General features: G+C 36.1%; 2 protein-coding genes across 3 annotated transcripts; both read right to left on the bottom strand.

Annotated features, from left to right (window-relative positions):
• Window positions 1-885: 885 nt before the first annotated feature.
• On the bottom strand, window positions 886-12,943 carry LOC132170568 (putative sphingolipid transporter spinster homolog 2). The gene is made up of 16 exons (XM_059581589.2): window positions 12,791-12,943; window positions 12,219-12,350; window positions 10,966-11,067; window positions 10,686-10,790; window positions 10,505-10,580; window positions 10,303-10,377; window positions 9,292-9,394; window positions 9,125-9,190; window positions 6,424-6,505; window positions 5,623-5,720; window positions 5,284-5,360; window positions 5,023-5,136; window positions 3,595-3,714; window positions 3,385-3,513; window positions 2,200-2,278; window positions 886-1,688 (listed from the first exon to the last, which is right to left on the bottom strand). Exons 1-16 carry the CDS (start codon window positions 12,847-12,849, stop codon window positions 1,555-1,557), a joined length of 1,551 nt encoding a protein of 516 aa, XP_059437572.1. The 5' UTR covers window positions 12,850-12,943; the 3' UTR covers window positions 886-1,554.
• Window positions 12,944-16,000: 3,057 nt separating this feature from the next.
• LOC132168877 (UDP-Glycosyltransferase superfamily protein) lies at window positions 16,001-25,523 on the bottom strand. 2 transcript variants are annotated; one of them, XM_059579956.2, is made up of 20 exons: window positions 25,341-25,523; window positions 24,256-24,306; window positions 24,131-24,164; window positions 23,727-23,793; window positions 23,482-23,610; window positions 22,789-22,993; window positions 21,808-21,942; window positions 20,551-20,655; window positions 20,277-20,375; window positions 19,135-19,264; window positions 18,794-18,844; window positions 18,586-18,696; window positions 18,255-18,364; window positions 17,811-17,979; window positions 17,628-17,714; window positions 17,274-17,345; window positions 16,878-16,991; window positions 16,573-16,634; window positions 16,369-16,465; window positions 16,001-16,218 (listed from the first exon to the last, which is right to left on the bottom strand). In XM_059579956.2, the coding sequence occupies exons 1-20, from the start codon at window positions 25,448-25,450 to the stop codon at window positions 16,099-16,101; spliced, it is 2,058 nt and encodes a 685-aa protein (XP_059435939.2). In that variant the 5' UTR covers window positions 25,451-25,523; the 3' UTR covers window positions 16,001-16,098. The 2 variants fall into 2 exon arrangements, with proteins under 2 accessions (XP_059435939.2, XP_059435940.2); XM_059579957.2 differs by lacking the exons at window positions 24,131-24,164; window positions 24,256-24,306; window positions 25,341-25,523 and adding an exon at window positions 24,097-24,120.
• Window positions 25,524-25,985: the final 462 nt, after the last annotated feature.

The following is a 25,985-nucleotide window of genomic DNA, read 5'->3' as shown; positions in this document are numbered from 1 at the left end:
ATAAGTATTTTTCCTTTTTAGTAGATAGATATTAATTCATTTCCTTTTTAGTAGATAGATATTAATTCAGGGAAACCAAGTACTAGAAAGCGGCAAGTAAAGTCACAATCGAACATCTGCGTACAAATGCCGTAAAGTTACAATTAAGAGGAATGCAAATCAGATTAAAAAAAAAAAAGAAAAGAAAGGCGAATATTGAGTAAAAGTCTCATTTTCAATCATAAATTCCAAACTTACCGATGGGTTGGGGTCGGGTGAATTGCCCCGATTCGCAATCAATTACACCAAACCCAAATCGGCAGCTTAATGGGATGCAACAAAACTGCGATTATCCTATATTGACTGTCATCGAATCAGATACGATAGCAGTGTGGACCAAATATCTGGAACCGTCACGATGGTCGATGGCCGATGACTCGATGGGTCCTTATTCCCTATTTAATTATCACACCTATCTCTCAAGGAAGCTGCGTGTAATTAAGGAAAGGTCCCCAGGACACCAGACACAAGATTAATTAACATAATTGTTAAACATATCTGTAGGGTTGCTGCCATAAATGATCAATTTAATATTAGAGGAGTGAAAACCCACCGTCGTAGTCGTAGACCATACAGCTCCAATTGTCTCTCTACAGTCCCAGTGGTTTTTTTTTTGGTGGTGTATCGCTATAATCTTTCAGGTGGGAAAAGAGGTGAAAATAAAAGATTTTTGGTTGTGTATGTTTATTGCATTGCACTTATAATTTTTTTTTTTTTTTTTTGAAAAATGCATTGCACTTATAAATTACGCCAAGTCTCTTGTGATTCTGATTTAGAGAGAGGGAGAAAGCATGTGTAAGGAAGCGATTTCCATTTGCTTGATGTGTATATGAACAGAATTTAGGAAGAACACAAAACACACTTCTTATATTGTATAGAATTGTCAGTAATAATTGATATTTACATAATTGTTTGAAGACTATACAGTAGAAAATCGTTCTGTGAATACAAGTTTTTGATATCAACACTATCTCTGAAAAACAAATAGCAATGCTCGACTTTGACATTTACCTGCTTGTTTTCTGACTGATTCAATGTGGAAATATAAATATATTTCACAAATCTTCTATATACAAATGTGGACAGCAATTTTACCCAAGTGGCAACCTAACACTTTTCATCCATATACGATGTGACAGCACCAGACACTTTTGAAGATTAATATAGTAGTTTTTTTTTTTTTTTTTTTTTTGGGGGGGGGGGGTTTCAGATTTACTGTTAAGAGGTTGGAGTTACCCTTCCTCAAAGTCATTCCTTGAAGAATTCTAGGCTTAGAAGACTTGAACCAGAGAGAGGGTAGCTGCTCACCTTTGTCCAACTATCAGGTTACCAATCTGGAAGAGCACCTTAAAAAACCCAGAAGAATGCTGTATATTTTCCACCTCAAATCACCAGTCAAAAGACATGCAAGTAAATTATCAAATTTTGCATTGCATTCGGGAGGAAGCAAGCGGAAGGCTACTGTAGGGGCTAAAGCAAGTGAAAAGCATAGTTTCAAAATAGCATTATAGAAACTTATGCTTCGCTAGAGTCATCTAGCATCTCATTTCTGTTCTCTGCCAGCAATGGCTTCATGGTGGTCTTCTCAACCGTGGAGATGTGATTTTCACCTTCTTCAGCAGACATGTCCACACTGTTCAGGAAGATCCCTGTAAAAGCAATCCAATTTTCATTGGACACATTTTCAGTATATGATGAACAAATTAAGCAAGTTTCATTGCCTTTCATTTCCACTCATCACAACATCACTAGGATGCACGTCTTATCTTTCTTAGCAGTTCAGCAGAATGACTTGTGCATGAAGCCACAAAACTATGTCTAGACTTGAGAAGTTTTAGTCTATATCCATAGTGAAACAAGGAATGAAGATACTTTACAACGAGCCAGGGGTGTTAATAGCTAAGGAAGCTGTTATGAAGGAGAAAAGAAACACTGCAGCACCTGATAATAACTAATCAATGCTTGAAAGAGGTATCGATGATGGCACAATATCAAGGATGTATTGTAAATTTTGAGTTTCTTTCTTTAATTGTTCTAAATTTGAGTTCACTTGAAAAGGTTTCAAAAACACAATATTGGATGCCTAAATTAAAGTCAAAGGTAGATAAAATAATTTATCAAAACATCTATAAAACAATTTAACTGAGTTCTGTCACTCACCTATAAACCATATTCCAGCAGCGATAAACAGAACAGATGTCAGAATAAGTGATGTTTCCCTCCAATTGTTAACATGATCCTGTGTATGACATTTACCAAAGCCAAAATAGCACCATCAAAAAATAGATGTGAAGTGAAGACCCGTATAAAAACAAAGGACCCAAAGCAGGCAAGGAAACCAAATTAGAAGCTTTATCACTTCACAAAGAAAGGAATTGCATGTGCATTTTCAAACAGCGACTATAATGGTTTAGTACAAAGAATAATCTCAGCATCTTAACAAAAAACATGCAAATCTCAGAGTTATTATCATTTATACAGTACCAAGTTTGGCATCAATAATGTGGGATTTAACAGAGAAACCTCCACAACCTTTTTTACTTGAAATAAAAAAGAAGTGCCTTGAATTTTCCTGACCACTGTTTATAAAACCAATTTCAAACAGTGACTATGGTTTAGTACAAAGAATAATTTCAGCATCTTAACAAAAAGCATGCAAATATCATTTATACAGGAACAAGGTTGGCATTCAATATTGTGGGATTTAACAGAGAAACCTCCAAAACCTTTTTTACTTGAAATAAAAAAGAAATGCCTTGAGTTTTCCTGAACACTGTTTATAAAACTACAAGTTTGGTTGGAGTACATGTTTTACGTTTTCCATGATCGGGGCACAAACATCCTACTTTAACCAGGTTTACAGGGCAAAGAATTTCAATGAGGCCATTTATAACCTCATAATATCTAAAACCTCCACTCAGCCATCCTTGCCTCAATATTCTGCCCACACATGCACATGGCTTATGGGACAGTAGAGAATGTCAATATAGCATCAGCTCTTAAGCACCCTGAGAGTAACTTTTCGTGATTTTAAAAGAATTGCAGATTTGATATGAATAATCAACCTAATGCTCTTCCTACTAATACCATATCTGGAAGTTGATTTTGTCAAACACTAAATTTAATTACGGCTAGTTAAAGGAAAAAAATGCAGTGGCAAGATTATCTGTCCATATTGGAACATGCTATTCTTTTCATCACAAAACAAATCATAGAAGTAATTGAATATATATTATTTAATTATATATTGGAACAGTTTATGCATGTGAAGGAGACAACCTAATATCAATAATATTACTCTCCCCTTCCTCAAATATATGAATCAAGAGGGATTCTATGACCCACCTGAAGGATCCCAACAAGAGGTGCGGAAGGCACATCACCAAAGATGTGGATTGAAACAGTCGAGATAGCCATAGACAATGGCCTCAGACTTGGTTTGACACAACGGAGACACACATAATTAACAGGAGCCTGCAAAAGCAAACTTATAATGTTAATAAAATATGACAGTAAATCAAATTTTTAACCCAACTCACAACATGATAAACTTACCTGTGTAGCAAAGACAAGTATCTCACCCACTGAGAAAAGGGCTACAAAACCATACAAGCTTCTAAAACAAAAGGCACTGAAGCAAAACATTGCACCTAGTAATGTTGCTGCAGAAAGAAGCTGTTACAGGAGTAGAGGAATATTTAGAAAATGATAAACAGCAAATGAGTTATTGTCAGACTATTCTGAAATTAAAGACACAATACAGGTTCCATATCTATAACAAACTGCTGATGATAAAACATCCAATCAGTGCAGGTATATAAATATGGAAAGAAGGGATAAAAATAAACTTCAGTGTAAACTTGGCCTCTTCATCTGTAGTATGTATTACTCCGAAGATTATAAATAAATGAAATATCACAATAAAATTTGCTGAAACTAAACTTATTTCAAAATAGAAATATAAGCAGAAGCAGGAGACAAACCTTTAACAGATGATTATTGAACATCAATTGGAAACTCATAATTTTGTACATGACCGCAAATACAATTTTTTTGTTGATAAGTTGACCACTAATACAAATAAAATAAAAGAATAGGAAATGCTAGGTAAGAGACCAACAAAATTTAGCTGCTCTAAAATACAGCACGTATGTGTGTATGTATGCATGTGCATGCGTGTAAAGCAATTATATGATATGAAAGGAAAAAAAAAAAAAAAGGAAAATTACAGTTTACCCCCCCCCCCCCCAAAGTTGACAACGTTTTTCAATTCGAACACTAAAGTTTCAATTTTTGCAACTCACCCCCACAAAGTTCCAATTTTTTTCAATTCAACCAATATTATCCCAAAATTCTCATATTGCCCCTAATTTTTATTTTTTATGAAAAAAAAAAAAAAAAACAAACAAACAAACAAATTTGGGAGTGCAAAAATGGCAAAATGGCCAAAGAGCCACCCCGAATTTATTTTTTTATTTTTTTATTTTTTATAAAAAATAAAAAATAAATAAAAATTATGGGCAATATGGGAAGTTTTGGATACAATTGGTCAAATTGCAAAAATTTAAAACTTTGGATGGGCGGATTGCAAAAATTGAAACTTTGGTGTTCAAATTGAAAAACACCGTCAACTTTGAAGGGGTAAACTGTAATTTTCCCAACAAAAAAAAAAAAAAGCAACTCAGTGAGATTTTGGGGAAAATCGTAAAGCTTTTCCAAAACTGTTTTTATTGCATTGAAAAAAATGTCTTAAGTAAATCACGTGTAAATCATTCAAACAGAAAGTCCAAGCATTTAGGTAACATCGAAAATCGCTTCCATTGGTACAAGTGAACTTCTATAAAGGTTGAATAATGTCTTGTAATTCGCAAGTAGTACAAACTCAAAACTAAACTATATTCAACAGCTAGGATAGTTGAGAATATATGATTATGCACTTCAAGAGCCATTCATTACATAACCCACAGATGCAACATAACTCACCCTAAATGCATTAGAGATTGTGGCACTCATGTAATCCAGGATGCGACCTCCAGATAACGTCCCAAAGATTCCACAAACAATTGTGATCCCTCCAAACAACAAATCTGCATTATTCTGCAAAAAGTTTCGATTAACCAGAGGGCAACCATTACGATTAAAGGCTAAAATTGTATTTTTCATCTAAAGTAAATGAGGTTTGCAACAAGAAAAGGTGTTTGCTAACAGGCAAAAAATGTCAAATGAAAAGATAACAAACGATACCATATGATAAATGTTATAACCAGCCTTTGGTCCCCAGTATGAGTATGCTCCAATAACAAAGTTGTATGATATGTAACCTGCCAACCAAATGGAAGATATTTAGAATATATGATAAGTAACCTGAAGGTCACCATTCCATTAGAGACTCTAGAATGAAACTAACAAAGAATATGATGACAAAAATGATCACATTTTCATATCCGTATGAAAAGAATTCAGGAATATATAGACATGCATACAAAAAGGTTATCATCAAGATCAATCAAAATTGTAAGATTTTGAATTGATACTTTTCCAAGTTTGTATCTTAATGAAGAAAAAACTGAGATGGGAAAGTACCTAAAACATTCACAACATAGACTTTATCAAGCAAAAGCACTTTCATGTCTTTCCAAAATCTAGATAACTGATTCAAAATATTGAATGCACCCCTTGACCTGAAATACAAAGGAGAAGAGACAATCAGATAGAGGAGGATAGTAAAAAAAAAAGGAGATGAGACGCATATAATAATTTCTCTTTGCAAAAACATTCTACGAGGTATCAAAAGACATCAAATGGGTTACTACACAAACAAATGGAACATGGAAAAACTCCAATCCACTGCGATAGTTGACTAAGCATGGCAATGGAAAAAACAAATATGCATCCTGCGTTGCCATGAACCACCTTATTAGCACAATCCCAAGCAAAACATAAACCAATTAGGCTCAATCACAGTTGTCAAAATGGTGATCCATAACCAGATACGTACAATAATGTTAAAAGTAGTGACACCAGATTCATACTTCACTATTATAGTATATGAGATGTGCAAATGAAGTGTTAGGTTGTTCCTATTTGGGAAGGTACAGAGGTACTGTTGTTTGTTTCTTTTCTAAAGGGGCACTAGCAAGTCAATTATCGTTTTTAAACTTGCACAGAAAGTTTTGATTTTTAGCACCTCTGTCAACTATCCACAAAAGAAAAGCTAAATATAAGGTGCTTTGACAATGAGACTCTTCACCATTCACTATCTATATATGTTTTCCAAAATTGTCATCATTTGATTTTGCTCATCATTAGCAACCGCCATTACATGTTCAATCATATGAAAACATAAAAGAGACAGAGAGAAGCACAGATGCAAGAGCCACTTACTTGGAAGCTTCACTAGAGGCTTGAGCACCAATACCTTCATCTCGAGCGACAACACAACCATTTATATCTGAGACCTTTGAATCTACAATTGGGAACTAATTAATACTTGGTGAAAGAAGCCTTAAATCAAAAGAAGCAAATAATAAACAGTTCTATGATCGAAAAATTTAAAGTTAAAGTTGGTCCCTTCAAGTTCATGTGTAGTGTCAGTTTGGTCCCTCTAATTTAAATTGATCAGCTTACTCATTGGACTTCTAAGTCGCATTCAATGTAGACATTCCATCCATGTCTGTCAACATGAGTCCTGGTAGTGTGACACAAGACTACACTTGACATCTATAGGATGCCAGTTTGATGATTTTTTTTTTTTAATAAAAAGAAAGAGGAGGGAGAGATGAAGCAGATATGGCCAAATAGATGCATAATTCTTATGCTCTTTATCCAGCTAGGTGTCAATCCCATGCTGCGCTCTCCTATTTCACCTCTACAACTTCTCTTCCACAACTATCAACTCCAGCCCCTCATTCAACGTTCAAAAACCAGCACAATCAAAGAACCAAATGCGTGGGTCTCAGCCTCCAGCTCCATTTTTTGAATAAGTCTCCATGGAAACCATGACATCTAATCACCTCAATTCCTAATCTCAACTTCTCATGGCCCTCAAACACTAAGGCTCAACAAAATAACTCAAAACCAAGCTTACCCATAAACAAAACACCAAGAAAACCCCTTGCCTCTGCTTTTCTATGAGTAGAGAAATTGCTAGAGCTAATTCTAGTTAAGTGTTTCCTTTTGTATACTTACGCTTTTAATGATATTTTTTTATTACTTATCAAAAAGAGAAATTGCTAGAATTGAGGTCTTAAAAATTTCTCAGATGGTAGGCTTGCAAGAGATAATGATGGTGATTAGGGGAATTGGACTTGCTTTAAGGTGGGTTTAAGTGATGGGGGCTTGGTCTGGCCAGGTTTCATGGAGTTCAGTAAGAGAATTGTTTGCATGAAGCAGCAGTGATGCAAGCTCTGGGTCATAAGATGGGGAACTTCGTGTTCTCGGGTTCCATGAAGTTTAGTAAGAGAGTGTGCTTGCATGAAGAAGACTTGATTTAATTGGACATGTGGACATCAAAGCATATCAATTTTTTTCAATATTGTGCGGTCAGGTTTCATGGAGTGTAGATGCAGGTTTTCACACAAGAGAAAGGGGGTATCTGAGGTTAGGAGTGAAGACAGTGGGATTGACGGAGTGTGGAGGTGGAAGTGTCTGTCTTGGACCAAATAGCATCTGGTAAACGCCGTAATGGAAAGAAGGATGGAACGAAACAGAAAAGCGGCACTAGCACATTGTTGTTTTGGTGATCATGTTGACCCTATGTAACACTAAAAGAATGGATATGAATGAAAGGATTACACTGAAAGCAATCTGAGAATCAACGGAATAAATTGACTAATTTAGAAATACAGGAACCAAATTGACATCAAACACAAACTTTGGGGAACCAGTTTATATTCCAGTCATATTTTAAATATTTAAAGAGTCAAGAAGCACTGAGTTATGTTGCAAAGATCAAGTCAACTTCTAGTGATATCCAGAATCATGAGTGGTAATCAGCAAGAGATGGGAAACAAGAGAGAGAGAGAGAGAGAGAGAGAGAGAACATATGACACTATAACTTATATGGCCTTGCAGGGAGTAGACTAGCAAAAAGAGGTTTTGTGCATTGCACTAAATATAGTTGGCATGAGGCTTTATTGCATTGACTAGATGTATGATTACCACCAGAAAATTGCCTGCAATTACGTCCAAGCTATATATATAGAGCATTACAATAATAGGAATTATGGACTCCTTTTCAAAAAGTGAGAATGACAGGCTTCAATTAGAAACATGATTCACATCAGGCTTGAACTGAGGAGCAATATCTTATCCCAATGTAGCAGGGAATTGTGAAAAGAAGATAATAAAGAGTTTACGACATTGTCAATAGTATTCTTAGTGCCCATGCATGTTCAGAGAGATGGCGAAGTGCTCAGAAGAACCTTGCATTCTGTAACCGAATGAGAACATGAGATTGGCAATTTTCAAAGAAAGGTAGTGATTAAGTTTGTTTATCCATCAAGTACGAGTGCCTAAATATGGGTGTTGGATATGGAAGCTCACTGCTCGTGCTTGAATTGAATCTTCATTCATTTAAATGTCTTGTTTTTGGATCAATGGGAGGGATGCGGGAAGTCATCCATATGATAGTCAAGTCTAAGGTGTAATTAGGTCAAAACTGTGGATTGATGCATATTACACCTGTATCTGTTAAATCTGCAGGATTTCAAGGCAGGCCTGTGTAATGAATTTTGTATCCTGAATTCAGACATATATTGCAGTGTGTATCAGCGTATGGTGCAAAAGGGTTTGTCATCCCAAACAATAATAGAGCTGCAAAATTGGTAATTGCTTTCCCAAACAAATCAAGTCAACAACACAGGAACCTTTATTTTTCTTTTTTGATAAGAATTATTCTGTCACTCCATACTATTAAGGACCACCATTCAACTAAGCATGATAATAACTAATAGTACAATTTTAGTTTTAAAAAAGTTAAGAACAATGTCAAAAATGGTGCCAAAACCAAATCATAACTGCAGTACTCACATATAAAATAGAAAGAAAAAAATGATAATTATAATAACATCAAGACATGCAAGACCTTCAATTGCAGGAGAAACAGTTTCAATAGATGTCGATGCTTTTTTTGATTCAACAGGAGCAAAACCTGCGGTTGCAAGTTAAATAACAGGTTAAAGAAAAATAAATAATATGGGATCAGACAATGAAAACTCAGTAAGTACAAATGATGCACTCCAAAACAAGTACCTTTCAATTGCAAAGGCTTCATCACAAAACCCAGAACAGCAAATGGAAGCATCAAAAATGCCTCTCCAAAAAATGCATAACGCCAATTCAAGTTGTTTCCAACCTAAGAAATGAGCAAATACAAATGCTTTATGATCACAAATCTCCACTATAAAATCCAGAAAACACCACCAACCAAACCAATACATGAATTGAGTAATTATAACAGAAGTCAAATTCAACACACCAAAGAAACAAAGACAGGCGGGAGCTCGGGGCTTTTTAATCTTGGTTACTGAAACCAAAATCATATTAATTAATGAAGCTTCCCGGGTTTAACAAGTCATAGCGACAATCAGTTGCTACCAACCAGCCAAATAGCAGAAACTTCTCCATCATCCCAAACAGGAATAGTATAGGAAATATAGTAAGAAAATGGAAAGATGCCAAATGCCATTCTGGAAGTTTGGGGGAATCTTCAACAGAAGGGAGAACAAAATACACAGTGTGCAGGATAGAAAATAACATTACTTATCTTCTTTTGGTTGATTGCGAGATATAGGAAGACAGAAAAAATAAAGAAAAGAGAGGCAGGGGGTCTTCTGTTAAGAGCAAACAGCAACCCATATAGGCATTTTTGATAAGTACAACCCATATAGGCTTTTATAGAATAGAAACCAGACTTCAGCAGTGGTGTCATAAAAGACCTACAGAATTTTGCAGGGAATTGGAAGAAAGAGCTGTTCACCAGACAATATTTATCTTCAACACCATCATTATAATGACCTCATACAAAACTGACCAGTTGACAATGTGTAGCATTTCAAGGATATTATCAAAAATCACTGCCATATTTTAAAAAGACTAATCAACATTGTGTAGCATCCAAAGGAAATCTTTGTAAGCCAACTAAGAACAACCAAACCCACCTTCACATAAGGAAACAAAAAGAGTTGTAATTTAAACCAAAAAGAGAATCATAGTTGATAAAATAGAATCAGAAGATTAACTAGCACAGATTGGAAAACTTACTAATCCACCATAGACATAGCCTAGAGCAACTCCAGTTGGTATACACATGTAAAAAGTTGCAAGCCATGTTGTTTTCTGGTAACATGACAAAGAATCATATCACATAAATTTCAAAAATCAGCACATGAAGAAATAGAAAAGTCAGCTAATGTAAAAGTTCAATAATAAGTTAAACATAAAAATGAAGCAAAAACAAACAAACCTGTGCAGCAGGCGCATTGTCATCTATAAATGGAGCAGCAAGACTTATGAAAGAAGCCTCTCCAACACCAACCAGCCTAGACAGACAACACCCACATTAAAACTCACAGTCTAGTACCAAAAGATGACAAAAGATCTTAACAAGATCACATTTTTGAATGCAACAATTTTGTTAAACTTACATGCGACATATTGCAATGGACCAAAAATCAAATGAACCACCACACCCAGCTGCAGCAATTGTCCAAACAGATAACCCAACTCCAATAAGCCTAAAAGGATTGTAGCTGCAAGCGCAAATATGTATTATGTATAAGAACTTGAATACCAAAAGGGTAAAGGATAAGATACAAATACACCTTATAATAGATATCTTAATCAAAGCTCTATCATCTTGACATCATTGTCAAAACCTTAAATCATGAACAAGTGAGCAACTCATGTACTAAAGAGGATGTTCACCTCTTTGCCAAGGATGCAAATATTGGAGAAGCTACCAGAAGTCCAACCATAAATGCAGAAGATAGAACACCATCTTGAAAATTGTTCAAGTTAAAATCCCCCCTGCAAGGATCATGATATGATAAGCCAAGGATAAAGGCTAAATTATCTAAAGAAACAAATGCGCATATCATGCTTCAACTACTCAAAATTTTGGAGAATGATAACCGCAAAATTTTTGCCAATATATTAAGAACGGGTATCTCTTCTTAGGAAGTAAATATGTAAAGCATGTTGCTACTGCATGAGCATAGGGGAAGGAGTGATCATAGTGTGTCTGCATGGTGGCTGCCAGCCTGCCCATGTCACCGTTTACACTGGATCTTGCTTTACAGGTGGTAAATTATAAAAGAATTAATGTCTGCTTGGCACATGTGTAGCAAGCACAAATCTAGCAAGGAGCATGGACGCTACAACCCACAAACACATGTGGGTACCCACAGATGCTTATATAATTTTATCAAGAAAAAGTAAAATTAACTAATAAAATGGCTGGCCCCATTTGGATCACATTGAAAGACAACCCTTGTGTTTCAGCGTAAGAATGTAAATTAAAAGACTTCTACGCACATGCACACACACACACAAAGTTCTAGAGAAAATTGATGATCTTTAAATGTGATAAAGATAGTCTATAGAATGTGCCAACGTGTATAGAACGAGAAATACATACATGTATAAATAAAGAGAATGTAAGTGGCAAGGGGAGGGGAAGCACATTCATGAGCTAAATCAGTATTTTCTTTCCTTCTTAACGTAAGTTACACGCACACCCAGTGGATTTTGAACCCACAGCCACAGCCTCCACCCCTTGGGTACATTGGAGCTAGTGCTTGTCACTTCATGACCTAAATCACTATGCAATTGAGTTAAATGAATATGAGTTTCAGAATATTGTTTCACAATCATTTCAAATTTTCAAGCGTTTACTTTCAGAAAATCATTTTGTAGTCATCAAGGAATACAGAAGCCTCTAGTATGAACAATGATATACTATAATATTATGTAGTACATATTTTTCAAGCATTATTAATGTATCATATATGAAAATAGCATGACATGGGCGATTAAATTCATGAGCTGAATTTATCTGTGGACAATTCACAAAAGTAAACTCTTAGCAAGCACAAGATTTAACATGTAGCAAATTAAATCCATGGTAGGTAGGTAAGCAAGAATTGGACAATCAAACAAAATAATTCAGTAAATCTTACTGAATCCCGCTACCCGAAGTACAGATGCCACTCTCCGTGCAAGTCCCAAGACTACCATTTACACCATTGCTTGCTATTGCTCCTCGATCCACATAATTTATCATGTTAATTACACAGAAGATCATAAGTAACCTGTAAACAAAATAAATTTTTTATCATATGCACAAGCCAGAAAATTCCATTTCGTTTTTACAAAGAAAACTGAGGATGAAATAGATTAGAAGCGACCAAAATGCCCAGCCAATTGCACGAGATGAAACCGTATTAAAGCAACCAAAAGCTTCTTTTTGCATTCTTAATATAATTCAGGCAAAAAAAATTATGAAGTTCTCCAACTGCCACTCCAACCTAAAGAAATTATCAACAAACACAGCACCTTTCCTCTTTATTTTCCCACGTTTTCTCGGGGACCAAACAGGGCCATATAGTTTCTCATAAAGCACCCGAAATTGAAACAACAGAGACGCAAAATACAAAACGCAAGGTCAAAATCAACCATACGCAAGCTTAAAACAAAAAACAATAGTACAACTATTGAAAAATACAGATAGAGAGGAATGCGATGGTAGTACCTTTTGGGCGTGAACCATGAAGGAGTGGGAGCTGAGTCTTTGATGGTGCTCCTCGCCATTTCTTCGACTTCGATGGGAGTAGCTTCAGAGGGCTTTGGTTCTTGGTGGACTTCGTTGCGATGATTTGGTTTCTTTGTCTATTTCGCTACGCAATCATCCTCAGACAAACGGTCGCTTCTTTTTTTATCTTTCTTTTTTTTTTCAATAACTTTTCGATGGTAATTACTAATTATTATAGAGAATTTTCTTTATCTTGTTTATAAATCAATAATTAGGTTTGTAAACTTATGTAAACTCATATAAGTCAATGGTACATCCTACAAATTTAATGATAGATCTATTCAATTTGTAAAAAAAATATGGACAAATTATTAACACCGATCATTTTCTCTTTTGGATAATTTTTTTTTTTTTCTTTTATTTAAAAAAGTTTCTAAATAATATAAGGGTGAAAACTGTCATTTGGTAGAATCTACATTTAGGAAAATATTTTCTATAAAATTCGCTGACTTTTTATTACTTATAAGAGAAAACTTCACTTTAAACTCCTAAATTACCATGCAATTTGACATACCCCCAAATTTTAAAACCTCTTTGTTAGAATATATGAAAAATATATTATATTTTTCATATATTCCATAATTATGCTGATATTGAAATATTCTCTATTTATGGGTTGATTGTAATCATATATTGAGATTGTAATAAAATCAAAGGGATTTGATTACCAAATTTGTATTTAGACATTACCCTATAAATAGGGACCTTTGTATTGTAGACAAATTAAGTTAATGAGCACAATGTAACCCTTAGGGGTATTCCGAGTGGTGGACGTAGGTGTCTAACACTGAACCACCCGTAAGTTCTTTATGTTCATTCCCTCTCTTGCTTCCGCTATTATTCCCACATCATCATTATTTCAACATGGTATCAAAGCCACTTTCTTTGTGGGCTCAAATTATTTTTCTTATGTTTTGCAATTCAATTTATCTCATATTTCTTTTCCTCAAGCATGTTTCTGTCTGTCAATCCGATTGTTTTCCATAACAATCGTCCGATCCAACCTGCCATCACAAGATCAAGTCAACTGTTTGCCGACAACCACAACAAAGCCCACCACCAGTCAGCAACAGCCAATTCAGCCTACCTTCCATCCGACAGAGCTGCGCCATCGTCTGGCCTTCTCCAACGTCATCCCACTCCCAAACGACGCCTTCCATAGCCATTGTCACTGTCGAACGACACCTTCCACTGCCAGCAAGTCACTCCAGAAGCAGCCGTGGCACTGCCGGCTGTCCACGGTTCCACGATTCACCGCCACAAATCTCCCTGCAACCAGTGCTTCCACCACTGCCGGCCTTAGTCTTCGGCTTCTGCGCCGTCTAGATCTACTCCTCCGGTTATGCCAGCGTCCTTTCCTCTAGTCATGCATGGCCATCTCAGACAAGCGTAGAGAAACTGGTGAACGGAGGAAAGAGAAAGAAAAGAAAGAAGGGACAAGGGGCGTGAAAAAAAAAAAAAAAAAAAAAAAAAAAAGGTGCTGCGTGTGGCGTGGAGTGAAGAGAGAGAAAAGTGAGAAAAGAAAAAGAAGGTTTCAGCCAAGTAAAAAAAAAAAGAAAGGGTGCTGCATGTGGCGTGGAGTGAGGAGAGAGAAAAGAAAGAAAAGAAAAGGAAGAAAAGAAAAAGAAGGTTTCAGCCGAGTGAAAAAAAAAAAAAAAAAAAAAAAAAAAAAGGGAAGAAGAAGCGGTCCAAGTGGACCACATCACGCGCGCCACGAGCCTGTCAGGTTCGGTGCGCCGATCTAATAACCGCCCAAGTGGGCTCTTTTTTTTTTTAAAGTTTGGCTCATTGTCAGCCTTGGCCCGTTGTCGGCCCCTTTTGAAATTTGGCTTGTTGTCAGCCCTGGCCCATTGTCGGCCCCTTTTGAAGTTTGGCTCGTTGTCAGCCCTGGCCCGTTGTCGGCCCCCTTTTGAAGTTTGGCTTGTTGTCAGCCCTGGCCCGTTGTCAGCCCTTTTTTCGAGTTTGGCCCATTGTTGGCCCTTTTGAATCTGCATTCACCAGCCACCTATTGCCGTCGCTGGCTGCCCGCCAGCCTCTATCTCCTTCGGTAGTCGTCATCATCTACGGCCCGTTCCCCACCTCCACCACCGCCGTCATCATTGTTTCGGATTTCAAACTCAAGGTTCCAAAATATTCCACCTTGAGTTTGAAGGGGGATGTTAGAATATATGGAAAATATATTATATTTTCCATATATTCCATAATTATGTTGATATTGAAATATTCTCTATTTATGGGTTGAATGTAATCATATATTGAGATTGTAATCAAATCAAAGGGATTTGATTACCAAACTTGTATTTAGACATTACCCTATAAATAGGGACCTTTGTATTGTAGACAAATTAAGTTAATGAGCACAATGTAGCCCTTAGGGGTATTCTGAGTGGTGGACGTAGGTGTCTAACACCGAACCACCCGTAAGTTCTTTGTGTTCATTCCCTCTCTTGCTTCCGCTATTATTCCAACATCATCATTATTTCAACACTCTTAATTTGGACCTTAAACTTTTAATTGCAATCAATTTGAACCCCTTCGTCAATTTTTGCTATTAAAACCCCTAAAAAGACAAAATTACCATTCAATTTTTTTTTATTAAAAAAAATAAAAGGTTCACAAGGTGGCCCAACCGTGGGTCACCTTGTGATTTTTTTTTTAAAGAAAAAAATTAATTTGAAATTAAAGGCAAATATGATATTTTATAAAAAAGCAGGGATATAAATGTTATTGTATCACTTTTAACGTTTAACATTTAACGTAAGAGTTCAAATTTGACGTAAGGGTTCAAATTGATTGCAATTGAAAGTTCAAGGTCCAAATTGAGAGGTTTCAAAGTTCGGGGGTATATCAAAGTGGTTCGGGAGTCTAAAATGAAGTTTCTCTTACTTATAATAATGCAAAACCAAAAGAAATGAGGACTAGGACAGGACAAACTTATACAGCATTGAAAAAAAAAATGTGAGAAGGATTCAAGATCGGTAGGCTTGTGATTTTGAAGTTTTGGTGTTGTTGTCAACACACGTGGAATATACGTTCTTCACCTTGTACGTTCGTACATCACCGTATCATTCTATTAAAGTTTAAACTTCTTTCAATTTATTTAAACTTTTATTTGATTTGTTTGATTATTTGTTTCGCAACATTAAGGGGAAAAAAGGAAGGGATCTTTTTTATTCAATTCCTTTATTGCCATTTTTTGTAATAAGTCCAAATGTAACACACGTTAAACATATACATAACCCCCTGCTTCACAAATTCTTTATGGCTGTGTAGGCAGAAACATGCACGTCATAGCACTCTGCATCCCAGGAAAAGTCCATTGCCATTGCGTCCATTATTTTTTGCTTCCATCTTGATGGGTTGTTCTCCTGCACACAAACAAGACAACAAAGCTCAAAAACTTCAGTACCCTTAATCCAAACAAAACATTTTCATCAATAATTAGAAAGGAACTTCATAATCACATAAGTGTATAATTCATACGATTTCAAAAGAAAAAAAAAAAAGTGTATTCATACAATTTCACCCAGGGCTTGGCTTAAGGAGAGTCTTCCAAAGCCAGAACTGATGAACTGGGAGAATTTTGTGCTCTCATAGTTATGATCTACAAAGTGCCTGTCCAGTCATTGTACAGAGGCATGAAATTTTCTTTTTCTAATGAGTTAAAAAGGAAAAAGACAGTTGAGTAATGTACTTCTCTATGGAGAAAAAAAACAAGTTACCTGAATGTAGTATCAGTGGAGGTTACTGCAATTGGAGCAGCTCCATATTTTAAAGCCTTGAGCTACATTTTTCAAATGATAAAAAAAAAAAATATTAAAAATAACAAATATTCACTTGAAGAAGAGATCCATGCAACGAACTTCTAAGTAACAGGAATATAGAGATTTGGTGGGTTGTATGCATATGTATTTACATATGCATGCACTAGTGGACTTATGCATGTATTTCTGTGGGCATGAGATATCTTCACAAAAATCGTAGTAAATCCCAATGGTTTGTCAAGAGAGAGAGAGAGAGAACTTACTGGCACTTGGAGAACAGGATCATGAAAAGATTGGCACATGATAATGTCAGATCCTGCAAAGACTAAATGTGATAGTGCTTCATCATGTTCGTTTATGAATCTCACATTTTCATCCTGAGTAATTGGAAGAAAACATGTATAGGTTATCAACTTATTATAGCATGAAGCTCATCAAACAAATTATTTTTGGTCAATGAATCAAATATCATGAACATAACAAAAAATTGCCAGCTTGAACATTTTAGGATGATGGGAAATTGGCTAAAAGCAAGAAAGCTTTGAATACAAATGCAGATCTCTTTGATGTTTTATATCTCTGTGCCAAATTTGTGCATATGAATAATTTGTTGCAGGATGTCAAAGGCGAGGGAAAAAAAAAGGCCGCAAGGCCTGCACCTTGAGGAGCTCTTGGATAAATTCCAGCGCCCTATCTTTGCTTGACTTTTTGCTAATATCCATGAAGATAAACTGTAGAAAACCACTTAACAATCTCATTAATGAGAAATCCACTGGAAGAAGAGTAAACTTAGGAGCCAGATATATATATATATATATATATATATACACAGTTTTTACCAACTAATGTGGCGCACTACATTTCCCCTACTATCAACGAATGATGACTTAGCTGTGATGAAATAAAAACTACGCTACCACATCAGCTGGTAAGGGATTTTAGTAAATTCAGCCACTAAGCCATGTATTTTCTTAGGGAAAAAAGTAACCACAAACTCTGACAGAGAACACAACCTGGACACCTGTCCTGGTTGCACTCCGAACAACTGCCTTCAGGTTCCCCAGATCAATATCTGATACTTCAGTGATAATGCATCCAACCTGATAAAACATCATCCTAATTTCAGTGGACATTCCATTAAGAATAGAAAGAAAATAATAATAAAGTTTAAAAGTAACCCCAGTTAAAGAAGTTACAAGAACAGCAGAAGCATTGTCGGATAACGCCAGGTGATGTTGTAATGCAACTCTGCAAACAACTTTCCCTTTCATATCCTCCGCACTATAGTTTTCTGGAAGATAATTGTCCTTGGAAGGATCCCAAATGGAGTTGTCAAATCCGCAGGGAGCAATAACCAACTTGTCCCTGCAAATATGGGGGAAAAGAAGAAAACTTTCAGTATAAGAAAGTACTGTTCTCAAAGATATCAGCCAAGGAAATAGAGGAAAAAAAATACAGTGAAAAAACTTTTGGCTGGAGGTGTGCACTATGCTATTTGGCCATTAAGTTTGTTACATCAAGAACTTCCTGCACCACTTCAGTTCGCATGAAGGAGGGGACGAATTAACAGAAACAAAGCATCGCAGAAGACAGAATAATGTATTATCCAAATTCAGGAACAAAGAACAAGTGTTACTTACTTGTGGGTGCTTAAGGTATGTTCCAATCCATGACTAAAACTACGAATGATCCTGCCTTTTGAGTGTATGGATGACATTATCAAAATCTTATTAGAGTAAACAACTCCACCCTGCAAATTTGTATAGACGCAAAAATTTGAGTATGCCAAACAGTCAAAAGAAGCAAAAAGCTTCAGAGATTATGCATTGAGGAATAGTACATCATAATAAAAATGCTCAAAGCAGAGAATACATTGATATTTTTTTTGCTAAATAAAGAATTTTGGAACTATTTGTGATTGAAAGAGTGTGTAAGAAGAAAAAGGAAGCTTAAATAGGCAATAGAGCACACCTTCAAAATGTTGACAAGATGTGTCTTAGTGTTATCTTGTAAACGATCAGGACGGTGAAGTTTAGGAGGATCCAATCCACACAGTGAAAGTTTATCCGGTTGCTCAAGATACTGAAGTATTAAACATAGAGAAAATCACATAATGTCAAGCTTGAAAGGATTCACAGGAAAACTCCAAGCATGAGAGGTAAACAATAAAGAAACTTGCCTGTGAATCAAAGTCATGGCATGTCAATAATATTCTAGTACCCCCAAGTCCCTGTATATACAAGCAAGAACACTTCTACTTCTGAGAATGATTCCCACAAAAAAAAAAAATGTACTAAAACAAAACTAAAATGATGTGAAAGAAATCAATTGTCGAATGTTATGCAAAACCAAAAATCAGCTTTACAAAGCTTCACCTCAGAGGAATTAGTGATATGAAAAAAAAAAAAAAAAAAAAAAAAAAAACAAACAAACAAACAAACAAAGAATATTGAAAATGAGAAATCAAACACATACTCAAATTATTCAACATGACAAAATAAAAGCAGTTTCAAATTGCACCTGTTTAACAAATATATCCCAGAAAAGAGGCCCAACAATAGAAGTCTCCCGGTTGTGTATGTGTAACACATCAGGCTGCTTTCCAGATTTTACAATATAGTCCAACGAAGCACGAGAGAAATAGGTAAACCTGAAGTCATCAAATAGATAGGCCACTGCAAATGAAATTGCTAAGAACAGATCTATCACTATCATAAAGTAAAGGCCCTAATCAATATATTGGCATGATCCAAAGAGAAGAGAGTGAAGTGCCATTACAACCGACTCTACAGGATGTCCTTTCTTGTGTTTTTCCCTGGTTGAAGACTATAATTAGGGTATCTTGCTTTTGTTTAAGAATACAACTTCGATTCAAATAAGATTTAAATTAAAAAAAAAAAAAAAAAAAAGAAGTTCTGAGTCTTACTATTTTGAGTTATATGGAAGCGATGATCCATGAAAACTCTTATCTACCTTCTCATACTGTTTAAGAGGCATCACCTATGGAGATTGGATTGACAGAGTATAGAGATTTCCAGAATTTAATCAGAGTAATGGAAAATATGGAAAAGGGGCACGCCCAGAGTCGGGGATTGTAAAACTGCCCTTGACAAAGATTACCAGGGTAATGCAGCTGGTGCCCAGGAACAGAAAAGTCACAAGATTCCAGAAACTACATTCATAATTAGAAAGAGGTGAAATCGTGGGTTTGCCATTGAGAATATAATAGTTACTTCAAGGATATTCACTTAGTAACTTCTTTCTCTAGCATTTGGCCAGTCAACTCTTGCCCATCATTCATCCATATGTCAATTCAAAGAGTGCACTGGATTTTAAACTAAAATTTAATAAATTGTCATAGACTTCTTTCTTTGCAACTATTTTCATATTGAATCTTGGTAGAATCGAGCTTGTACCAGACTAAGGCTTGACTTCTATCATATAGGATCTACCAAAATCATGCAACTCAAACTTAGCCTGTGCACATAACAATTTGGTGTTTTATGTTTAATTAACTCAAACACACATATCATCTCTACTCTCTAATGCTCACTGATCTTTACATGAGGGTATTTTGTGCTTTGATCGTCACAAGAAACATCTAGTATTAACAATCTAACAGTAAACCAGATGGGTAATAAGTTATTGAATAATTTACTGACCGTTCAAAGTCATCTGAGTAGCCATATACCTTCTCACGGTTGAAAAATGATGAGTAGTACAAAGGTTGAATAAAAGAGACTCCGATGCCATGGACAACACTGTAGAATGAGTACAAAACATTAAGAAGAGTCTAAATAATCAATAGGCACAATGTAGAATGCAGTTTCTGACTGAATCCACTGTTTTTCCTTCCAAAATTACTACCACCAAAGTATAATTGATGTTGATCAACAACTCAATATAAATATGCAGTATATAGAAAAGCAATCTCACCCTGTCCAAATTTTGTTTCCATGTAGTTGCCCATTAAAATATGAATAATATTCTGCATCAATTTCTCGAAGTCCTTGCACTTCATCTAGGTCCATAATCGTGTACCTATTTACAATAGATTTCTTTTAAGGCAACAAATGAGAAACTTCAGACTTGCTATCCAACTTTGAATCAAAACTTGATGGGAAGAGTATATCTAGTAAGATCCTTTCATTTGATTATTTTGAGCACCATACACAAGTGATATTATCTTTCCTCTACAGTAAATAATTTAAATTGTTCATTATCTTTATATCAAGAAGTAAACACATATGATTGTCTCAAAAAAAAAAAAAAAAAAAAACAATTTGATGTCATTTTAGGCAGGGGAGGGGAGGTTTGCAAGTTTTAAATATAAAAAATTTCCAAAGCATTGTGCCTTGTTGCTTGGCAGAAAAGTAGGAAAAATTCCATTGTATCATGTTGGTTTTAGCCTAAATAAGTTCCTACAGACTATAATCCGCTACAAATTCAGCTAGAGCTCTTAGATCCACCAGAGAACTTATCTATGTGATTGTGCAGGCACTCAATAGTCTCTTGCCTCAGTTTCCCAGTTCTCATCTGGCTTCCATAGCCCACAAAAGACATAACGAAGGTCATTGGTAGCCCAAATAGGGAACAGAAACCTAAGAGGTTGCCCTGACTACACCAAAATTTGGGTACTCCGGTCAGAAAATACTTTTAAAAGAAATCTCCTCTTATGATTATACTTCTCTCCAACACATCAACTTATGAACATCAGCCGAAGGTCATAGAAACACATAGAGATCCATTTGGCTTTAACCTCAAAAACAAAGAGGGGGGAAAAAAAGATAGAAGGAAAGGAATGACAAGGTTTGCATCTTTTCTAAAGCACTTCTTGGATGCAAAAGCTAGACATGTGGGACCAACAACAGAAAGACACATGCCACAGATGAAAGACAGGGAGTTATTACATTGGAATGATTAAAAGAAATTTCAAAAAATACAAAGAAATTTTTAACAAATTCAAAGAAAGATCAAGTGAAAGACCAACCCATCATGTCACCTAGGATAAAAATACAATGTTTAAGCATTTCCTTTCTTTTCCTTCATTCTTTCTCAAATCCAAACAGGGTGTTGTTATAGCATTCATTTCGTTTCTAAATGAGCATGAAAAAAGAGATTTAGACCTCCCATAATTCCACCCACAAGCAATCTAATAGAAAATGAACATTAAAGAAAATATCCCTTAATTACTTTGGCAGAATAACCTCCACCAAGTGGCCCTTTCTTTGTAATGCACAAGATAAGCCAGTCACATATGATGCCAAAGATCCAACAGAGACCAAAGGTTCCATCTCAGTGCAAATATGGACAATGCGAAAACCAGTCCTGATAGAAAATGATACAGAACATGAATGTCAGAACAGAGAAAATCTTCTGGAAGATTGGAAAAATAAAAATAAAAGGCAAAGAAAAGAAAAGAAGAAAAAAAAAATTTGATAAGTAAAACAAAATAAGAAATATAACAACATGATATAATAAAATTACATTTAGACCAAAATTTATGATCTTCAAGGGAAATATAATTCAGCTGCCAATTGAATGGGATACCCAATTCATGAAATTATATAATATGCATGAACCACACTTTTATGGGATTGCATCATAATTGAAATATGCCAAGGTTGTTGCAAGACATCCCAACCATTTCCTTTTTTCTTTTTCCTTTTTTGATATGCGAGACGTCCCAACCATTTATTTTTCTATATTCCAGTCGACATATGTGTTTACCATAGTAAATATTCACTACAGTTCAATCATCACACACAATACTGGAGACAAAGACACAAAGAGGATACCGCATTGCAAAGAGAAAAGGCAAGATATTCATACATGGAATAACTGAGGGAGTACTTGCCTTAGCAATTGAAAAGAAAAAATAAATCACAATAAGTGTACACTTCCAATTATATGATAACTTATTAGTTAACTTTAAACATACTAAAGGAAAGAAGATTTAGTTACAAATCAATATCCCACACATAATCACATCTATATATACATACATACATGCATTTGTTCATTCATATATACATATCTCTCTCTGTATGTGCTACTATGCATGTCTGTGTTGCGTGTGGGTGTATGCATGTGACGTAGGAAATACCGAATGCCCATAGTTCATCCTCAACTGTTCAAGAAAAAAGTGTTCCAACATCTAGTAGGCATTTGTACTTTTTGCTTCTATCTGAGAAGTGGCGGAGTTCTGCTAGAAGCTCAGCATCATTTTTCTGCAGGATATCATTAGAAGCATCAGCCACGCCAACCACTTGATCCATGACCAGCCTTCTCAAATCAGATGCCTCCCCGGTGCTAATCATGCCAGTGAGGACAAGTGAGTCTAGTCGAAGCAGCAACTCCCAACAAACTGATAGCTTATCTGGTTTTGGTAGGACACCAAGGGAAAGCAATTTTCAATTCAAACACATTCCTAATTTTGATAATATATTTCCTTTGTTGGTGGATGAATAAGTACCGAAATCAAAAGAAAATGAGCAGAGAACATTGCACTTGTATTTCTCAAACTAAAGGCAAAATATAAAGAACACTGTTACATGTGCAACCTATAATAACTGGTATACAGTCACAGATAACAATGGTGTTCCAAAGACAACATAATTTTTGGTACTAGCAAAACATCTACACACAATTCTTTCAAGAAAAAATCAATCGTTTATTTGTGATCACTGTTTATCCAATATGATGAATGTAATTAATACCCAACTTTTCAAGTAAAATGCCAGATAAATGTTGGAAATACACGAAAGAAAGAATAAAACCATAACCGAGTAAGAGTCTACATTGGGCTACAAAAAGTAATGATTCGCTGCTTCAGCCATGTCAGGCCAAGGTACCATCACCTTATACCTTTTCCAACACCAGCCTGCTTTTCTGCTTCCAAATGCTTTATCCTAGCAACCAACAATTGTTTCTCTCTATTTGCTTTGTTCAGCTCCTCTATAGCCATGAGACGTTGTTTGTTCAAGTACAATATGTCTGAGTATGATAAAATTAAATAAATAAAAACACTCACACACACACATCAGAATACACATAAAAATTTAGAAGAACCCACAAAAAAAAAAAAAAAAAAAAGTCAAATGAGGACTTACTATGCTGAGCTTCTCGGAAGAGTCGCCAAATATCACCTTGTTTCACTTCCATTTCCTCGTTTGAAGACTGAAATAGTTCCAATAGAAGGGAGCAAACAACAAATTCCTCACCATAAAAAATACATCCCATATAGAAAGAAACCCATAAGTCATATTTGGAGAAAGAGTGCTGCTAGAGATACTACAAATTTTACTCGACATCCCTTACAAACTGACATGGCAGTCTATGTGGCACTTACCATGTCAGCCATTAAACAATTAAATTTGGCTGTGACTAACGTAGAGGTGCTAGGTAAACTGGCACATCAGTTTGTTAGGAGGTTGTCGTTGTAGTACCACGCAATTTGTAAGAAGGTTGTCGCTATAATACCCAAATCATTTTTCTTGGAGCAAGCACTGCCTACCTGAGTCATCTTCGCATTATCATGGCCTTCTGACCTGTAATTCATATATATCAAACTTGTTGGTGCATTTTTTCCCCTTTTTTTCGAAAGAGAAAGAGTTGAAAAGAGAGAAAGGAAAAACTCACTTCGCATTTGGTGAGGCTTTATTATATAAGCTATTGGCGTCCCCGTTACTCCTGAAAATAAGATCAATTACTTTATTTTTTTCTAATCAATACAAGGGAACGGGAAAAATACGAAGGGGGTCATTGCCGCTCTTAATTCTAATGGAAGAGAGAAAAGGGGAATGTGTGGGAATGCTTCCAAATAAACGGTGGGAAGCGGCCCATTTGGCAACTTGGTGTGCAAAAAAGTTGCACAACCAGAAGTCTTCAACGCAATCCTCTTCTTCAGAAGGAGCAGCTGCTAATGAATATCAGAAATAATGGCAGCACAGGACCAATCAGTGAATAGGTGTGCTTTGTTGGTGGCTAAAATAGACAACAAGGAATCCCCTTCAAGGAAGAGAGAGAAGCAACCGCTGAACAAAGCCAAATTAATAGAAAGGAGGGCTGCCTGAGCCTCCCCAACTGAGGCTTCCAAAGGGGGGAGCCTCTTGGAGGAGGCAGCGATGATGTTACCTTCATGGTCACTCAAAACAGCAGCAGCTACAGCAAAATTTGGGCAGATAGCCACATCAAAGTTTGCCTTAAGCGAGCCGCTAGGTGGGGGAGCCCAATCAATCTTCAGAGGAAGAGGAGAATTCTCTCCAAGCAGTAATATTGGCTTTCAGTGTAGAGAGCATGTGCTTCATGAACAAGCTTGTTCCTAACAAACCAAATTTGTCTAGAGTAACTAGGGCTGAAATTTGGAACTCCTAAACTGCTCTTTTGGGAATGCCGCGAAGGAGATTGGCTGAGAAGCAAAAACCGAAGTGTTCAGAGGCCAGTTGGTATTGTGACAAATGGGCAATCCAAGAAAACGTGGTCGGAAGATTACTAAAACTTCAAAGAGGAAGAGGGACCGTATTGAACTCCGCTCAGTGTGTGTTTAAGAGCACTTTTAAATGATTAGATTCCAAACAGGCCCTAAAGGATAGAATCTAAGAACAGGAAAATGGCCTTCAGCCAAAATTCTTAACAAGTAACAGAAATCAGGGGTTAAAAACGTCAGGATTCATAGCTTAAAACGTTGAACCAAATCCCAGAATTGTTGGTCCAGAGTTATTTACCTCAAGCAACAAACAGCTCGAGCTTTAACCGGTTTCCGGTGCGCTGTGCATGGATAAGGAGGACGAAGAGGCGAAGGGATCGCTGCATTTAGCGAAGTCGCCGTTAACATTTCTCACAGCTAGCTTCACATTCAAGAACAAACAGAGATGAGAGAGAGAGAGAGAGAGAATGTTGATTGTTGTTTTCGCAACGAAGGTTAAAACCGCGTCACTGGAAAGTACCGGAAAGTCAATCTTCGTGTTGTAACTTGTAACGGTAATAACAGTCGCCTTAAGAAAAACCGTTGACGTAAGAGAAGTGTAGGTTCCAAGCGTGCGTCTAAGGCGACACTTGATGCTGTAACGGCGACAAATGAAAGCGGTTGGATAACTTGGATGTTGCCCGCTCGCAGCTACGACAAATTCTTTTACGATGGCTTCTTTATAAATTTTATACGGCGGTGAATGGCGGTAAACGAGTGTTTATCCGAATATAATACCAATGAAAAAGGCGAACAGTTAGTGCAGTTAACGGTTATAGCCTAGCGGTTAGCGATTAGTAGTGTTTTTAAACACATACTAACCGTTAGCAATTAATGATGTTTTCAAAATTACTAACCGCTTTATTTATATATATATATAGTAGCACGTAAGGTAACACTTACT

The sequence above is a fragment of the Corylus avellana genome, chromosome 1, assembly GCF_965113065.1.
Source record: "Corylus avellana chromosome 1, dhCorAvel1.hap1.2, whole genome shotgun sequence".
Taxonomy (NCBI): domain Eukaryota; kingdom Viridiplantae; phylum Streptophyta; class Magnoliopsida; order Fagales; family Betulaceae; genus Corylus; species Corylus avellana.
Note: the sequence above shows the minus strand (reverse complement) of the source record. Positions and strands in the feature narration are given on the sequence as shown.